The following is an 18,998-nucleotide window of genomic DNA, read 5'->3' as shown; positions in this document are numbered from 1 at the left end:
ACATGACTGAAGGGCTGGGGGTAGGAATCAGTTCCTGCAACGTGGAAAGGCTTTTAGTCCTCAAAGGGGGGGAACCTAACGGATGATTCTGGCAGACACACTGCACAGCTGTAGAAATCATTAGGACGTGCTCGCAATTTATTTTCTGTGTTGATAATTCAACATTAAGGAGCTTGGGTTTTATAATTTGCTTTCATCTCATCTTTCAGGAAGAGATTAGCCACATTAATGACACTTGATGGAGAACAAACAACACAGAGATCTAATTTAGGAAACAGCACTGAAGACCTACAACCAGTGCTAGTGGTAGTGGTTACACTGTTAATTTACCAGTGCCCCGAATAGCCACAAAGACAGATCATCATCAAGTTGCAGCTGAGCAGGGGAAAAAAGATCTGGGCCAGGAGAAAAAATCCTGCAAGTGTTTATGCTGCTGTCGAACAAAGTCTTCTGAATGATCCAAAACAGCTGACAAATGAAGGAAAGGACCTACTCATCCTTTCATTTTTTCTCTCTCCTTTGAATCCAGACCAGAGTAAAGCTGCTTCTGTAAAGGGAAAAACTGTTTCTTGTCAGACAAGTGCCCCCTGCTGGTAAAAATCCTAATCTTAGGCATTTTTGTGCTACTATTTTTTTTTCCTTTTTTTCTCCCTTTTTTTCTTTACAGACCCCAGATGATTTTCAGATATTTTCCATGCTGTAATACCCCACGGCTATGAAAACTGAGCAGTGATAGAAAGCAATAACAATACAACCTTGAGAGTAAATGTATATCTGATCATGGAAACAAGAAACCTGGACACATGTTTTAGTAATCCTAAAGAGAAAATAAAATGCTAAAAGAGGCATTAAAGAAGTGGTGCTGGTTTATTCTGAAACTTTTTCCACCCACTTTTAAACCTGACGAGATTATTTTTCATTTTGACACTTGATTGGGCGATTTATATTCCCACAACTCCCGAGGTTCACTGCCCAACGCATTAATCACTGATGTCTTGATTAGTCCAGATCAGGAACGCAGGGCTGTCGGATGTTGTAAAGAGGTACGGGGCATACACGACAGCAGTATGTGGGTTAACATGTTCTTCGTCAGTGCATAACACATTTTATTCCCTGGCATGTGCACTAGTAATGTGAAATTAAATTACATGTTATAATTAACATGTGATTACTGTACTCGGAATCATTAAAACGGATTTTCTGTGGCAGAAAATATCCATAAAGATCGAAGTGTAACGGAACAGAAACTTGCTCGTCCTTATAAACTCTGCTTTGGCTACAGTTTAATATAGTTTAGTGCACAACGTTAATGTGATTACTACTATAGGTGTAGCCGATCATTTGTAGTAAGCGAACAGGCAGAGCGGCAGTCTGTGGCCGAGCCCCTCTGCCCAACTTGTGATCTACTAGAGAAACGTTATCATCAAAATATCTCAGAAACACTCACCTTCTTCCGGGGCTGCCATTTCATCATATTTGTAAATCAAAATGGAACAGCATTAAGATATTATATGAGAAAGGAATGTAGATTCAAAGAAATCCAGAGCGCAAGTCATGTTGCCTCTCGACTTCCCTCGATTTTGCAGCAGATTTTCTCCAAGGAGCTATGCATGATGGTGTGCGAGTCTCAGCTTTGCGGCAATTTCGGGGTAGACAGCACAGTCAACAGAAATCACACAACGGTTAAATCCACAACTGAAGCTCGGAGGATAAATCAGAGACACATTGTGTCAACTGACACTGTTTGCGTGAAAGGTTCCTGTGCGTAAATCCAAAGTAGGAGTACGTAATGAACCCGGTCCCTCTTCACTCGGCACGCAAGATCAGCGCCACCGGGACCAATCGGGATCTTGTTTCAGGAAGATTTATTCTTAAAGTTTTTTCTTTAAAAGAAGAAGAAGAAGAAGAAGGAGAAGTCTTCCCTATAATTAGGTTACAAATTTTAGTCCAGCGCGGTGCGAATAAACTGTGTCCAATCTGTCCTAGTCGATGCGGAGCAGACCACAGGGAAGCGAAATGACTACCAAAATGCAGAAACACTCATCACAAGTGGTCAAATCCCATTTTCCAGCGGCTGAAACACACTTTTTGGAAGTATTCGTAGAGAAATAGTCACACAGAGGTCGGTGGAGACGGCGCGACAGGCAAGGATTACTTTTATGAGAAGGGGGGTTCAAGCACCAAAAAAAATCCCTGGAATTTCTGCAGCTGAAAGGATATCCTGGTTCACGCAACAGCAAAAAAAGAAAAAAAGAAAAGAAAAACTGGACTACAGCTTTCTGATGACTTCCTTCCCTGCGCTCCTCCAGCCTCACAGTTTAGAGACTTGTAGCAGTGGAGCTGAGCGGTCGTAAGGTAGCAGGGTCATAGCGCCGCCGTTCAAAGACTTGCCAAAAAGTACGCTTTACATTTACGCACTTAGATGGTGCTGCCACCCAGACAGGAGGCGGGCTGTGGATTGGTGCGTCGCTCAAGGACACATCCCTAGATCCTAAATCCTCGAGCAGTCTCTCTAACCACGTGCCAATTGCTGTGGCAGCCCAACAAGACAGGGTTTTGTGATTTTCAGGAAATGTCCTTGTGTCCGTTTAAGTTGTTGGTATAGACCTCACACTCCAACAAACAATAGTCACAGAGAAGATGATTAAAGCTGTTCAGTTCAGTATGAATCTAAAGAATATGTGATTATTTTTCTCCGAAAATCTCCTATAGCGTGACCACGTCCCTACAAAATAAATGAATCTGGGATACTTTACCAAAGCCAAGAGGTGGGTGTATCTGACATCAAAAACAAACTTAAATGTTTGGCATCAGCCACTACTTTTTATATGAATCCAATTTTACACATTCTTAGATACATAAATAGAAGCTAAAGTTTGTTTTGTAGTCTTTTGCGATAGCCTTTGCACATTGGTGTATTCCCTTTACTGTGGACCGTTTTTTTCAGCTGCTCATCTGTCTGGTAATCATCTTTGCTCGCAGCAGCGATGCATCCATCGCTTTCTCTCTCACATTTTCTGTGACGCTGCGTTCACTTTTGTAAACAACAGACATTCAAAATGTTGGATAGTGTTTAAATATGTGGGATAATTGGACTGGTAATGCTGTGCACCCCCACATAAAGAGGGATGGCTGTTGACCTTAGGCCGCTAAAAAATTTAAGTGTCCAACCTCACACAAAGAAGTGAATCTGTTAGCAGGTCATCACAGTATAAACGGGTGTGAATAAGCTCAAAAAATTCAAATAACACTGCACAGTGCTGCTGCATGAGCTTGCTACCTTGATCATTCTCAATAGAAGCTACTGTCCTTGATTATTTTGAATATTTTCATGGCAAGAAGAGACTGAATTCACACATAAAGGGTACAGTTTACAAAGGACAGAGAGCCTTGGACACTGGCGACAGCTAGAGCCCTGTTTCTATACACTTTACGTGTTTCTTCCTGCTGAGAGGAACTGTCACATGCAATAAACTGTGCAATATGTTACCGCACATCAGGGATCTGACATTGCAAAATATTATTGGTGAGCACGGTTTAAAAATACCTGCTTCTTTTAAATTAAGAACAGAGGAAATGATAACAAACAACACACTGGAATCACCGTCAGAGACACACTGAAGAAGAATGACTATCAGCAGGCGATGAGTTGAATTATCAGTGTCTCGTTCTGCCACTGGCCTTTTACCCGTTTCTAATCTTCTAATCTGTGATTCAGTTTTATAAAATTCTATGATTAAAAGTGCTCTTTCAACAATAGTGTCATGAGGGGCTCAAAACCTTTACAACAGTTCCGGTATTCATTTATAATGAATATTGCTTTTGTTGCCTGATAATAAAAGAGGAACAACAAAAAAACCTTAAAAATAAACATCAGAAATACCCAGAATTTTTCAATCAGTGCACCACCGCTGTCATCAGAAAAACATAACTAATGATGCTGAACCCAGCTCCTGCAGCAAAAACATAGACTACTCATCACCAGATACATGATTGAGCACTAAGAGAGTAACAATAAAAGCCCCTCTCTCTATTTTCAGAAATGAGCTCAAATAAGGGGAAAGCTGGATTAAAGAAATGGTCAATATTGAAGTGCAGGTGAAACCAGTTTAACCAGTAGGCTTGTGATTTAAATTGGTTTAGGTAATTGACTCTATGGAGCTGTGAGTTTGTCAATAAACTAGTGAGTCTTCAGGGTCAGCTGGGTCCGCAGTGCACCTAGGGGTCACCAAGATAACAAAAGGCAGCAGGAGGAGGGGCGAAGCTGACATATGGCCCGATGGACAAACTCCTGCTGCGCAAAATGAGTCCGTGAAACACTCGGATGAACATAAACACTGTCACTGCATCCGCATCCGCAGCTGGCACTGTGATCAAAGCACACATTTGTAGTCAAGAGAGGTGGGAGTTATGTGTGCCTGTATTATACAGCGTCTATATTTTTCCCTAGCTTGTATTCCCATGGCCACAAATGACTCCTGTTGGGTCTGTGCAGCACACCACACGAATAAGATACTATTTACACTTGTGCTCTCTTTCATCCACACACGCACGCTCACACATTAAAGCCCCACTTTCTAAAGCAGGTTTACACAGGAGATTGTTTCATAAAAGGCGTTTTTGATGACCAATCAAAGGCCAGCTCAGCGCGCTGTTCAGCAACAGCCTGTCATCTGGCATCTCCATACAGAAGCAGGCTCCCTGTGCGTGCCTCTGCTTTCCCAATCACAGCCGCACAGGAAATCAGACTCCAGCCTTCAGAGGGAAACAACCAACCCCCGCCACCCAACTCTCCCCCCTCTTTCATTTTCCACAACTTGGAGCTGTTTAAAAGTTTGCGCTTCCTTTTCTTGTTCTTGCCAATAACGCCCTCAAAAATGTCTCCGCTGTATGTTTTGTTCAGAGGGTTGGTGAGTTAGGCTCGTCTGCTGGCGTTGGACAACTGCATTACAATAAAACTAATTCAAGTAAGGCGCAAAGGTCTGTCGCTCTACTACTACAGACGTTTGCACTGCTGTGATACAACGCTGTGGGCCAATGTCGTCACTGAGGATTGCGAAGGCAAAATGTTTAGAGAGGCGCCACTTCAGGGATGTCATTGCATCACTTAATCATAAAATGTTTCTAGTAAAATGCCTCATAGCTGCTAAACCTTTCCACAAGCCACACATTTTATTTGGTCAAACTCTTGGTTCAGATCTGACATAGCCCGATCGGGTGCAATCAACACCCAGGCAGCCTTGTTCAGACGCTTTATGTCCCAAACTGACCTCAGCTTGCACAGGTGCATTTAAAACTATTTCTTAAAAGTGAAATGTGACTATTAACTGTACATGTAAGTCATTCTACTGAGCTGAGCTCACAGCATTCCCCGTCTTATTTGCTAGATGCCTTATACTTCATAGCTGGAAGAACGCTCTTCCGCAACTTCATAACTGGGTGGAGGAAGAATCATCCCATCATAAATCTGAACTGCTTAAACACACTCTCTGAGGCTCCACCCAAAAGTATTATTAGAGCTGGCAACCTGTCTGTCGCACTTTGCGACTGAATAGAAGGAGAACTGAAAAGGTATTTAACACACGACTGAAGAATAGTCATCCAAAAGCTCTTCCAAATGTCTGAGTGTAATTTATCCCAGCACTCACTCTGAAGTCCCAACATCAGAGTGTCGCTGAGCACCGTCCGTCCCCTCTCTGAAAAAACAGCATCCTTTTAATTTTAGGGGCTGAGGTTTTAAACCAGTAAAGTACACACACTAACACACACACAAACACAAGGATGTGTAATGTCTAACATCCCCTGTACAGATTATATTTACAGGTTAACGTAACAGTACAAACATGGCAGTCACCGCACTGTTCGGTAGCTATAAAGTGTCAACGCTTCATGTTGGAAAACGGCAGAACAGACATTTGGTAAACCTCGCAGGCATTCGAGATTCATAAAGCAAAAAGTCTTGAAAGCTCATTTGTTCCAGCATCGAAATTTAAAACATAAGAATATAATTTACGCTATTTGACGGATTGCTTCCACTGCGCGACATGGCAGACGGATGAATCTGTTTTGAAATGCTTAACAACATTAGAACAATAAAAGTGTTAAACAGCAATGACACCCACCACTCTGCTGTGCCATACATCACTGAAAACAAATAACCCTCATCAGCATTTACTCATTCACCTCTTTTACACAGCTGTATTCTTAGATGATGTTGTGTCAGAATGGAGCCTGCTGTGGACTCTGTGAGATGGCTGTTCATGTGTGTGTGTGAGAGTGCGTGCATGCATGTGTCTTAGTTTGAGCTTGGTGTTGATTAAGTGTCTGGAGCCTGAGGGGGGATAATGAGAGCTTCTAATTAATGAGCCTGTGCATATCTCAGAGTCACAGGGTCCTATCTGCAGAGAGCAACTCATACACACAACCACACACACACACACACACACACACACACACATACACACACACACACACACACACACACACACACACACACACACACACACACGTATAGATATATACATGCACGCATACACAGAAACACACCTCAGTGCACTGTGGGGATTTATCCCTGCGCTTCACAATATTTTCTCCAGGGAAGCCCAGCTGGGAGTGTGTCACTCTGGCTGCTGTCCCTGATAAGTGTCCTCTAATAGGGATGGATGGGGGTTATGGAGCCCCCGCTATGAGAAGGTCACATGCATTGACCACCCAATGTGCCCCCAAGCTAAGGCTGATGTCGCAGACCCTGAAAACCATCCCAAATCTTATTTGTTTGCTGGGTCTTCGTGTCACATCCCGACCAACACCACTGAGTCTTTGTAGAAGAACCAATTTACATGAAGTCAGACTACAGTGAGGAACAGGGAAAATATTTGCTCACCAGTGCGAGAAAACTAGGCTGAATCCTTGTGTTGGCAGCTGCATCATTATAGCAAATGCAATTACCAGTTTGTCTGAGTGGGAACGTGCTTCACCTTCTTAGACTTAAAGATATTTTCCAGTATAAGAAGAGAGCATATATGTATCACAAAGACACATAACTGCCTTCCTACAAAAACATAAGAACATCACTTGTTCCAGTTCAGTGTCTACAGTGACAAAGACACAGAGCAAAATAAAACACAACAAAGAGACACTGTTATCTTTATTTAACTAACCCCGGCACATTAACACTACAGTTTTTATCATTATGTGTGCTAACCAAGCAGGTTATATGTTCAGATTATGATCCCATTTATCAAACAACATGTTTTTTGTCTAACTGATACATTATTTGTAACACTGATACAGATACCAATGATTGGTGATGCAAAAATCCGATATTCTGATACACAAGCTGCACATAAAACATAAAGAGAAGATGTGTTAATTGACATTAGATTACTTGTTCACACTGTGCTCCGATCACCTGATTGTTGTGTTTCTACAGTTTGATTTCTTTGCATGTTTGAATTGGATGGGATGTTATCGACATCTGGTGAGAATTTCATGTCAATAGCACCTTTAGAAATATATTTAGAAATTGGTTAGATGTTCAGTACTTATTTTACCCGCTATAGCTAATATCAGCCAATAATCCCAAAAGGTTGATTCTGTTCATCTGGACGTAGAAATTTCAGTGGGAGAAACATTTCGTCACTCACCCAAAGTGACTTCTTCAGTCTCAGCTGATTGCAGGTTTCCCCAGCCCTATAAACAGTACATTTGCACAATAACTGAAGTTATACCACTGAATGAAAAATGGGCTGTGAGGTTGGGGAAACCTGCAATCAGCTGAGACTGAAGAAGTCACTTTGGGTGAATGACGAAATGTTTCTCCTACTGAAATCTCTACGTCCAGATGAACAGAATCAACCTTTTGGGATTTACTTACCTGGATGATTGAGCGTGCATCGAGACATCAGCTACCAATGTAATTTAGGTTTTACCGCTAACATGATGGCAAAACCCATTTCTTCTACCATAAGCTTAGCAACACTTTGCATTTTTTTGAAAGTTCAGGTCCACAAATCTCATTCCATTTTTGGCTCATGTGCTTGAAACTGTGACATGTCTTGATAAACCTGCCAATGAGTAAGAAGTAAAAACGAGTATCAGTGCTAAACAATAAAACGGTGAAAGAAAAAGAGAAAGAAATCTGTGGTTTGAGTTATAATCACGAGTCAAATGTGTCAGCCAGTGTGCGTATTGCAGTTAATTTGCAACTTGTGAGTTGAAGCCATAAAACATCTCTCCAACGTAGAACATCCATGCATCTATTCATAAATAATTTAACAGAGGCCTCTGGGGTGTTTTAACCATGTCCTGATGTACCCAAAAGCCCATGTTATTTCCACAAAGGAAACATAAACACTCTTATCTGTAGTCTACACAGCATGTGATTATACAATTAAAAGCTCTTTTTCTTTTTGAAACATTCTAGAGTTTAATCAGCGATTCCTCACAGTCTTAATGTGTGATAAAGACACACGATTATAATCTTTTTATTCTCCTTAAGTCCCATCCACTAATTTTCTCATCTTCCTTTTCCGTCTTCCAATCACACTAATGAAGAAGGGCTTGTTTATCCCCCGAAGTCCCTCGGCAGTGCATTTCTGTTCCGACTTTATGCAAAGAGAGAGACCTTTGCTTTGGAGATGTGTTTAATAATTCAGTGGTCTTGGACACGGATGAAACGGGCTCCAGCATATTGTTTCAATCAGACCGGCAGTTAAATAAGCACTGGGGTTTGACGTCTGTGGCGGGATCAATAATAACAGTGTTGCCACACACTCCAACGCATGAGACCGAGATCCTGTGTGGTCCCCCTCAGTCTATACACTAAACTTAGAGATGGAACAGGACAATGCATTCGAATGTGTTTGTGTCTATCTGCTTCCACGAATACAGATATACACACACATAAAAACACACGAAACCATGCTGTGGCCGGACCCACCCATCTCTACTCCCTCATTTAGAAAAGCCCCAAAACCAAAAGTATGCCTCTCTTTTTCAATTACCTTTCTTCCCACCATCACTACCACACCAAATCCATCTAAAATTTCCCAGTCTCTTTTTCCTTTCTCTCTCATATCGAATGTATCCATGTGTTACCGTCACACTCCTACACATGCACACACACACAAAGTCATACCACAGTCTGGTAATCATACCATGCACATTAAAGCATTAAAGCTACAATTTATGACTGATGATCTCTTGAGCAGACTACAATTAATTGAAACTAACTGTGCAAATATTTGACTACTTATAAAATCCTGGGTTTGGTTACTCAAAGTTGTTAAAGGCAAATTCATGAAAGCCAGACAAGAGACTGTGATTTGTTTTAACAAAGTATTTTTCCCTCAATAATTATACCATAATACCTTCATACTTAAGGCCTATTATGCCAATGACAGCTCTTCCTGCCCTCACTAATCTAATCCTGCGAGAGCACATCAGTTGAGAATGAACTCTTTTGAAGCGAGGAGATTTAAAAATAATACAGTGGACTCAGTAAAAAGTCCTTACGTATGCAGAGTGGCAATCGGTAGAAACACAGTTGGGGTGTTGAGTACAGTAGATGCTTTAGCGTGACGCTTCCTGTCCCATCGAGCGCACGTAGCTCGTGATCACTGCTGTGAAGAGATTAGGCCAGTCTACTCCTTAATCACTCTGACTTGAGATGAAAGGGGTTAAAGTCGGATTAGGATTAATGTGTCTTGGTAGAACAGGTGATAATCCTTTAAATTAGCCATGTAGCACAGGCGGGCCTCTTTTTCATCTCAACACCTGACTTACGGGTTGAAATATAGAGAGCTCAGATACAGGAAAGTAGCGCTGTTGTTGCCCTGATTAGTTGTCTTCCTTCACCCTGACCACTCAGATAGCAGGCAGTGCTCTAATGCATCAGCAAGATGACTTCATTTGCATGCAGGCGATGTTTTTCGAGTGTGGCTGAGTCAAACAGCTGTGCTCTCTGCTTCCTTTGAGACGAGGGTTATGTAAAGCGCACTTTTATGATTCGACATCCTTTATTAACAGGTGGCTAACAGGATATCCTCGGGCAAGGTACGGCAAACGCTTTGAGAGAATTACGGCAACCTGGTGCTATTGATACGCATCATGTAGCGGCTCGGTAACTGATCTAGCGGAATAGGGAAGTCGCAGGGGGGGTTTGACTCCACTCCAAGGACAGAAATGCTCCAGTCCATTCCTATCAGACTCTTCACACATGCTGCCTCTCACCCCCATCAGCTTCCTCCCCTGCTGTCAATCCTCCTTGTCTTCTGTTTGACTTTTCTACTCCAATCATCTTCATCCCACTCCAGCTCAAGCTCCTGTCAGCTAAGAGTCTGCAAGAAAAGAGTCCCGGGAAAAATACACCTGGGACAAAATGACTCTAAGTCAACTCTAAGGCTGTAACACAAAACCCAGGACTGTCCATACACCTGTCAAAAGATGGCTAATTAGCATTTTTGGGCCAGGAGTAGCAGTGGTGCTGAAACTGCTCCCCACAGAGCTGCTGTCTGCTACCACAGCTACCAGTTTGGCCAGTGGGTCTGCTCCAGTCCCAGCCATCTGGCTAGCCTGCTAACATCCGATCCCTCTCCCCGACTGGTCAGCCGAAGAAACAAACACAACCTTAAATAAGGTCAGGACGCGCTAAAGTAGCCCAGAAGAGCGAGAGCAGTGGATTAAAACTGAGGAGGGACGGGATGTGACAGATAAACTAATTGTTGAGAGCTAAAGTAAGAGAGGAACCGTAAGACAGAGAGGACACTCCTTCCTTTAAGCGACCACCCTCTGTGAGGCTCAGTGACTGATGAATCCGCCTGTCTGTGTTTCCACACTGTATGTGTGTGTGTGTGTGTGTGTGTGTGTGTGGGCGCGCGTGTGTGTAGGAGAGAGAGTACAGCATGTAAGCATGCGTGCACGCATGAATACAATCTCGCGTTTCTCAAACAGATCATGACAGCTCACAGCCGGAAGGAAAGCTACATTTCACCCACAATTCAGCAGTGATTCGTAGATCCACAGCGGGACGTCCGGGATAGATGGTTATTTGGAAGGTCATTAGAACTGCGGTTGATAACGCACAGAAGAAAGGTTTCCACTCAAGTATGAAACCTGTGAAATATTTACATTCATATTACTGTGACGCTGTAAAGAATATGATTGCACTTTATTTCTTGATGTAAGATGCGGGGGAAAAAATGGTGAATCACACGCCCCGCTGAGCTTTTCCATCCCAGCACGATATCAGACTCTTTATTTTGAATCCCAGCTCTGCAGTTCACCTGCTTAGTGTCGGAAAGCCTTAGGCAGACAAAAATATTTCAATTTGGGGCAGGTTGATAAGTTAAACATGTTTCTTAGCCTGATGACGGTGATGTAAATAAATAGGCTTGATGTGCAGGATGTCCTCTGGTGTAATCTGTGCAACAAATAACAGGCTTTAAAAAAAAAGAATGGTTTTAAATCCACTGGAGGTTCAACAATGCAAACAAATCTGTATCTGAATGCATAAAAGTGCCATCTGCTTTAATACTCTCGCTAATCTAATTGGGCAGATTTTAAAAAGTTAAAAGTTTTAAAGGTAAAGGCTTTGCCTTTGCAAAGAACACACCGCTGATACACTCACCTGATACAGTGTAAGTGAATGCAAATTTAAGTGAGAATCCACCGTGCAGCAGAGAGCAAGCAGTGCAAACATCAGCAGTTTTGAGAGTAGGTTACTCTCTTTCTCTGACCCTCATTCTTTCTTGACTCTCAGTCTCTCCATCTCTGTCTCGCACTCTTCTTCCCCCTCCGTGGCCCGGCCAGGACTTCTCTGTCCTTCATCCTCATTCTATTTCATGCCTCGTCCTTCCCTTGCTCAGTCCTCATCCATCACCACTCGCACCCTGCACTTCGCACTACCTCCCCACCCCCACCCTTTCAGTACACAGCTTGGCCAGATACAGATGCAGCCTTCAGTTAGCCTCAGCGCTGACACACTCCTCTGTGACTCATCACTTCATCTGACTCGATTTAGCATTCATCACATCACAACATCTCTATCACCGTCCAGCTACCGGCTGAAACGCACTGGAAAAACAGAGGCCTGTTTTTGCCAGATCAAAATCTGTGTTGTAATAATCCAATATTACGATGCTGTTATGATGATGCTTCTAGTGAAAAAGGCTCATTTTCTGGATTTATTCTTAGTTGAATTCAATCATTTCATGAGCCTGGACATGACTCATGATAAAGAGCTACTCAGAGTGGTAGAGTTAAATGGTGGTTATAAACCAGCCCTTTGTCACTCTCAGTGCATCAACCATTTTATCAAAGCTGCTGGCGTCTCCAAATTAAACACAAGGTGACCTTTGGCCTGTCATTTCCAGCTTGTTGCTAATGGATGTTTGTAAAGAACCCCTTACATCACACTTAGATCATGTTTAACTCACCGGATTGTAAAAGGCAAAACGTTATTAAGAGGTTTACCTTTTCAACGCTAAGTCTAATCCTAAGCAAACGCAAATTTAAATAATATTTCAAAATTTGCACTTATGGATGATTGCAAAGGAGTGATGCATGACATTTACACAACTCTAAGTAAACATCATTTTCAGGTTCAATGTTCTATTTCAAACCACAGTCAATCCTAACTGTAAGCAAATAGTCTTTAGTGACCAAAACTGAAACACAAAATTATCTAAAAGGCGACTTTACCACACCCACTGAACCTAACCATGAAAGTAAAACAAAAGAGGGGTATGAGAGAAAAATACACAAATCAGCAAATGTAAACACAGCAAAACAAAGTTCAGAATGTTTTGAACAGTTTCCAAACCACAGTTCCCTGGCTGACACTCTCCTGACTCACTCCACCACCTCCTCTCCGCCCGCCTGATGGTGGCTAGTTATCTCTTGGCATATAACAATGTGTCAAGGCCCAGCTGCCAAAGGACACCTTGTACAGAATTTGGAGATGGCAGCAGTGCTGACAGAACAGTAGTACTTCACACTCTGGGATAAACTTGATGGAAAATGGGAGGATGAATGGACACAAGAGAGGTAAACCATTGGTTCAGTGTGCTTGGAACAAGCTAGTGTGTAAGCTGTGTTGCCCAGTCGTAACACTAGAGCCACAATCTCTGACCAGGAAACAGATATAATGGATCAGTACTGACCTGTACAGATATATCAATATCAGCATGTAAGTCTTGTGAAAAAGGAGTTTTATCAGGACTCTGTGCAGTGCTGCAAAAACTAAGCACACAATTACTGTTTTCATACTGATTAACAGGATAAGTAGCTGCCAGGTGCTGCTAGTCACATGCATTTTATTAACTGATCGTCAGTGAGTGTGATCACCTCTATAAAAGCAGAAGTTTTGATGTTTTCTGGAGCATTTTAGCATGTTAAATGTTGAATTTCACAACAGTACGATTAGAAACAAGCATAAGTTGTTTGGAAGGAGAAAACCTTTTCTCTCCAAAAAGAACACAGTGATATTTTGGGAGGCAATATTGTATCGACACAGAGACACTAAATAATTTATTAAAGAAATAAAAATACTCTGGAAATACTGTAAACAAGAGGGCCCCTCTAGCTGAGCCAACACACTTAGCTTGTCAAAACTATCTCTTAATTCAGAGGAAGCTAATTGCTCAGTCACACAAATACAAACAGGGCAACGACCTCTTTGCATCTACACAAAAAAAAAAAAAAAAAGGTGACTCAGAGCTTGAGTGTGTTTTAGCTTTTGATTGCAAGGAGTCTGCGCAGGTCAACCTTTCAGATCCCAAACACAGGAGCAAATCGACAACAGACTAAAACACAAAAGCCCAGTTAAAGTTCAGATCTCAACCTGATTGAAATGCTGTGTTGAGACCTTAAGAGAGCTGTGGATAAACAAATGCTTGCAAAACCGAAGCAATGTTGCAAAGAGTGCGCCAAAATTCCTCAACAATGACGTGAGACACTGATAAAGTCAAATGTGAAGTTATTGAAGCTATAGCTGGTGCTACAAACTACATGGTAAAGCCCTGTGAGAAGTTATTTCACAGGGCTGTGCGTGTTAGCCGATGTGCACTGATACCAAATTTTTTTCTTATAGAGCATAATTTAGAAACGATGTCACTACATTGTGCGTCCAGCAGAGCAGATTTCACTCCACTGTTTCTATCAAGCAGACTATTTATAACAGCTGGCCACGGTTTTGTAGAGTCAAGTAGAGTCTTTAGAGTCAAATGCTAAAACTTTTCTTTTCAACGTATCTAACACACTGTACAGTATGTTTTTGCATATATACATACAGATATGTATGTATAGAATCAATAATCACACTATTATTCACTAAATCACAAATGCATTGGCCCCAAAGACACAATATCACTGTACCTGAGGCAGCCTGAACTGATCTTTAAGAAATGTGGCTTCTGGATTCCTTCAAACCAAACAATATAAGCCTCTTCTTTAAAGCACAGGGGCTTTAAAGGGGCTGAGATTTTGGATCCTGTTAAACCATCCAACAGAGTGGTTCAAACACAGTGAAGACCTGCTGCTTTGTCCTGTCCCCCTCACCACCAACCAGTCGTGCCAGATGGCTGCCCCTCCCTGAGTTTGGTTCTACCAGAGGGTTTTTCCTGTTAAAAGGGAGTTTTTCCTTCCCACTGTCGTTTGATTGTTGTGGTTTACCACAATTACCTTATAATACAAAGACCCTTGAGGCAACTGTTGTTGTGATTTGGTGCTATATAAATAAAATTGAATTGAGAAGAATTTTGTGATCCCTTTTTACAGCCACAATGTTTAATTCTAACATCCATGCTGTGAAGTAATAGCATTGTTTCTGTACAATTTTTTAAATTGAAATCAAAAGGCCTTTATGCCTGTATATTCCTGTTTAAACATCTGGAGCAGCACTTCTGTCCAGCAAACAGCTTTAAATAACTGCAGTGTTTGAAATATAACAACGACTTCCATTTTGGGTCAGTCTTAGGGTTTACAGGTGCCAGAAAACATGAATACTAGAAGACCGTGTTTCAGGCCTGCCAAAAGCCCAGTAGACTTCTGCCCTTCCCAGCTAAGTAGGCCTAGCATGAGAACCGTTGGATGTGGTTGAAGAAAAAGACCAGGAGATGATGTAATGTTGGGAAAAGCTGTGTTTTGAGAGTCCCAACTGCATCTTCCCACACTCCAGCACCTCTCAAATGGGCTGGGCATCCCTCAAAACTCCCCCCGAAGAGCACAACAGATGTGTGGATGCTCTGTGTGCATCAATCACCCATTGTCTTTCATCACACTCACTCCACACGGTGTGTGGTCCATGTGGAGATAAGCAAAATGACATCACGCAACAGAGCAAACAAGTACAATCTCATACTTTGTAAATTACATGTGTGCCAAATATAGTAAGAACAATTGCACAATAACAGGCACAATTATAAAACAACTAAGATTTTTCAAGTTGTAAAAAGGTTTTAGGACCTTTCTGGACACCACTTAGATCTACTAATCGATTTAAGTATTATCAACCACACTGCCTTGATAAAGCTACCAACTGCACAACAGTGTATAAATCTCTGTCTGGGCTTCATTACACACTCAAAATACACACTAAATTAGTCTGTATTATCAGTGGATTATGTGCTCATTAAAGTTGACACGAAATTTATTAACACTCAGGTAGAGCTGGGCGATAGAACGATAACGATATGTATCGCGATATAACTTTTACTCGATAGAGAAATTAAGCTATCGCGATAGACCTCGCCGCTCTTGTCCTCAAAAAAAAAAAAAAAAAAAAAAGGTCAGCCAATCCAAATTAAGTAGCGCAGAGCCGAACCAATCACAGCCGCAGCGTCACGTCGCGTGGCTTGTTACGTACAGCACAAGTGCCAAGCCGCACGTGTGTTTGTTTGGGAAGTAGCCAGCGGGTAATGGAGGAAATGAGTGTGCCGACTAGAAAAATCAACCGAGCGTGACCGAAGAGAAAAAAGATGATGGTTCCAACGCCGGAGACATTGTCGAACGGAAGAGCCATAGAAGTTCCGTAGTGTGAAGGTATTTCGGCTATTTCAAGTCTGACAAAAAATAGAGTAGCGTGCACTGTAAATTGTGCCGAAAGCAAGTCTGGAAATACAATAAACTGGAGCATGCGTCACACTGTGCGCCACTTATTGTTTCGGTGAAATGAATTTCTACAATACTGTTAATTCTACTCTCTGCAGTGTTTAAATGCTTACATATACACACAGTTACTGTCCCTCCACACATACGACTCGGTTCTGCTTCTATGCCCCAGCTTTGTTTACTTTTTCCCACCGAGGCTTCTAGACTTCTGATTGGCCAACATTTCGGCACGGTTAGGAATCTAGCGCCACCTGCTGCTTTGGCATGTTCATAGCAGCGTTTTCCTTCATTTCTGCCTTTATGTGTGGACGGGATTATTTTTTAAAACGAAAAATCTCAGTTTTCAAAAATACCCGTGTACGTGTGGACGTAGCCTGAGTCTCTGACTGGAAGCGCTAATTCGTCATTCGGCTTTTGTCAGACTAAAGTAACTGTTAAAACTGTTTGAAAAGCTCAGCTATACAACAAGGAGAGATTGAGAATTTCCTTTTAGTTCTCAGTTTATTTGATATTGACAAAAGTTAGTCAGTTTTGTCTGTTCTTCTGTAAAACAAACTAAGATTTATTTTTAGAATTAATGTTTTGTTTCTAAGTGGAATTGACAATTTAGTCTGTTTTGTTTGTTCTATTTTGAAACTTAAACGCTTTAGCGGCTGCCTTTTGTGTAGTTTGCAATATTTGCCTTTATTTATCTGAAAAAGTCTCATGTTCCTTAAGTACATCTACCCTGTTGAACTTATTATGGGAAATAAATATTTAAATAAAAACAAGCTGCTGATTATTTCACATTTTACTTGTGAGCAACGGCACATTTAAATCTTACAAATATAGTTATTTGGCTTATATCGTGATAGATATCGTTATCGCCTGAAATGAAAAAAACATATCGTGATATGAAAAAATCTCATATCGCCCAGCTCTACACTCAGGGATAAAAATCAAAGGTATGATAACTGGTGCTACAGAAATGTTCATTTTCACCTCCCACTTAGGAAGAGTGCTCCACAACAGGCTGTGAAGAAGTGGTGCTTGAGGCACGATTACTACAGTAAACGGCGCTCCACAAGAAGTGGATTTAGGAATAAAGAAAAGGGGATTTTCTCATCAGCCGCATTCGCCATTCAGGCATTTCTGTTAAGTTGGCTCTATCAGAAACCCTCTGAACCGGAGAGAAATGCGAGCTGAATAGAGGCAGAAAGGTGGGGAAGCCAATGCTTTCACACCGACATTCAAGCTGTCTGTCACACGCGCGCACACACTGATATCTGAGAATGCAAACTCGCACCTTACACCTCTCAAATCTGACAAGTGAATCCTGGCTGTAAAAGCTTTCAGTGTTAAGTGTTCGGTCTTCATCTCGCTGTAGCGATTAGCTGCTACTGAGGCATAAAGGGCTGCTTCTGAGCATGAAAGTTGTGACTGCCTGAACGACTTTGTGGAAATCGTCTTGACATCCCGGACATGACAGCACTGACACAGGGGGCTGAAGGCAGTAAGAATGTTCAGAGCTGTTTAAAGGAGAAAAAAAATACTTTCTGGTGCTCAGAGCGGATGATTAACACATTCACAGAGTCGTGACTGTTGGACACCTGGGAGCCGTTATGCCAGGTTATACTCCCGCGCAAAGGTGGATACACTGTATGTACCATTATGTGTGAAGTTTGGTTTGGATACACCAGAGGTAGAGTTGCACTGGAGGCATCTTTTTATGCAGATCCTCCTCAAAAGAGGATCACTGGCTTTGCAGCACTATCAAGCCATCCAGATGGTATACAGGGCAGCTCTGACAGTCCAGAACAAGCTCTCCAGTCGCTCTGCCAACCCCAAATCTCACTGACCTAAATCTGCTTGTCTCAAGCAGAGAAGTGAGCTGAAGAGTGGACACCTCCAAATTTCACATTTTTAAACAACGTATAATTAACTCTTGCAGCCTGAAACGAGTCTGCATGAAAACACAGACAGGCAGACAGACAGATCCAGATATTGCGTGAACAATACCATTTCATGACTAGTGTTATTGCATTGGTAGTATTTTTAACTGATTCCTCAAAGACACAGGCAAATATTTATCTTTAATATTTTTTAGGATGTTGAGTTTCAAACTATTTCCCGCAGCACATTCATTCCTTACATCATCACCCTTCTCCATGCTGTGTGAGAGGAGCAACGTGCATGCAAAATATTAAAAGAGGCTGCCTTTTAATGTTTTATTGGCACATACTGAGTCCTGGAATCAGTGAAACTAACATAAATAAGTTAAAGTATGTGCAAAACCCTAGAGGTGAAATGGAATAAACAAAAAGCATTTTTGCGCACAAATTACTTTGTCAGAAGTTTTTTATCCCATGCAGACTTTGGATTTTATGTAAAGCAGGACCCTGCCAACAGTTGACCGACTGTGCTGTAACAAAACTAGAAAATGCAAAAGATGATGTCAAGTTGCTACTTTATAACAAAGACTTAACATTTCTTTGTCCTGGAAAGAGTGTCTCAAAGTCAGCCAATAAAGCCATCACTGTCTATTTTCTGCAAGGTAAATTAAGATTTCTTAGATTGATTTGCTGGCTAAACCTAAATCAGCCATAAACTTCAGGTCCATTATGTGTAGGACGTTAATTCAGTTTTTAAACAGACTTGCTTCCTTCTGTAAGACTAATAAATGAACAGCATGTTGATTTGACAAATGTAGATACAAATTATAATGTGCCAAGGTCTGAAAATACTACAAATGGCCCAGTCAAGGAGAGTGCAGCGCGAACCTGTCAAGATATATTAGAAGCCTCCATCTTACCAGCACTGCCATCTGACAAACGCATGCCTGGCATGGCGCCCAGAGGAGAAGGAAAGACAACAGATGCCATCCAAAGCACACCATCCCTCCTCTACGA

General features: G+C 41.8%; 1 protein-coding gene across 3 annotated transcripts in view; it reads right to left on the bottom strand.

Moving 5' to 3' along the window:
* The window catches only part of LOC146656858 (tetratricopeptide repeat protein 28-like), a 191,325-nt gene that overhangs the window by 126,897 nt on the left and 45,430 nt on the right, over positions 1-18,998 (bottom strand). Inside the window, exon 1 of one of the 3 annotated variants that reach the window (XM_085424636.1) lies at positions 1,448-2,507. The exons of the other annotated variants lie outside the window; for them this stretch is intronic. Within the exon in view, the coding sequence (XP_085280762.1) occupies positions 1,448-1,474 (27 nt within the window). The 5' untranslated portion in view covers positions 1,475-2,507. Of the gene's footprint in view, positions 1-1,447; positions 2,508-18,998 lie in introns of those variants that run through there. 3 annotated transcript variants of the gene reach the window in all.

Source organism: Rhamphochromis longiceps, linkage group LG12 (assembly GCF_057381845.1).
Source record: "Rhamphochromis longiceps isolate RC_006_pf linkage group LG12, R_longiceps_female_GT1.1, whole genome shotgun sequence".
Classification (NCBI taxonomy): domain Eukaryota; kingdom Metazoa; phylum Chordata; class Actinopteri; order Cichliformes; family Cichlidae; genus Rhamphochromis; species Rhamphochromis longiceps.
This window is presented reverse-complemented; position numbering and strand designations above follow the sequence as displayed.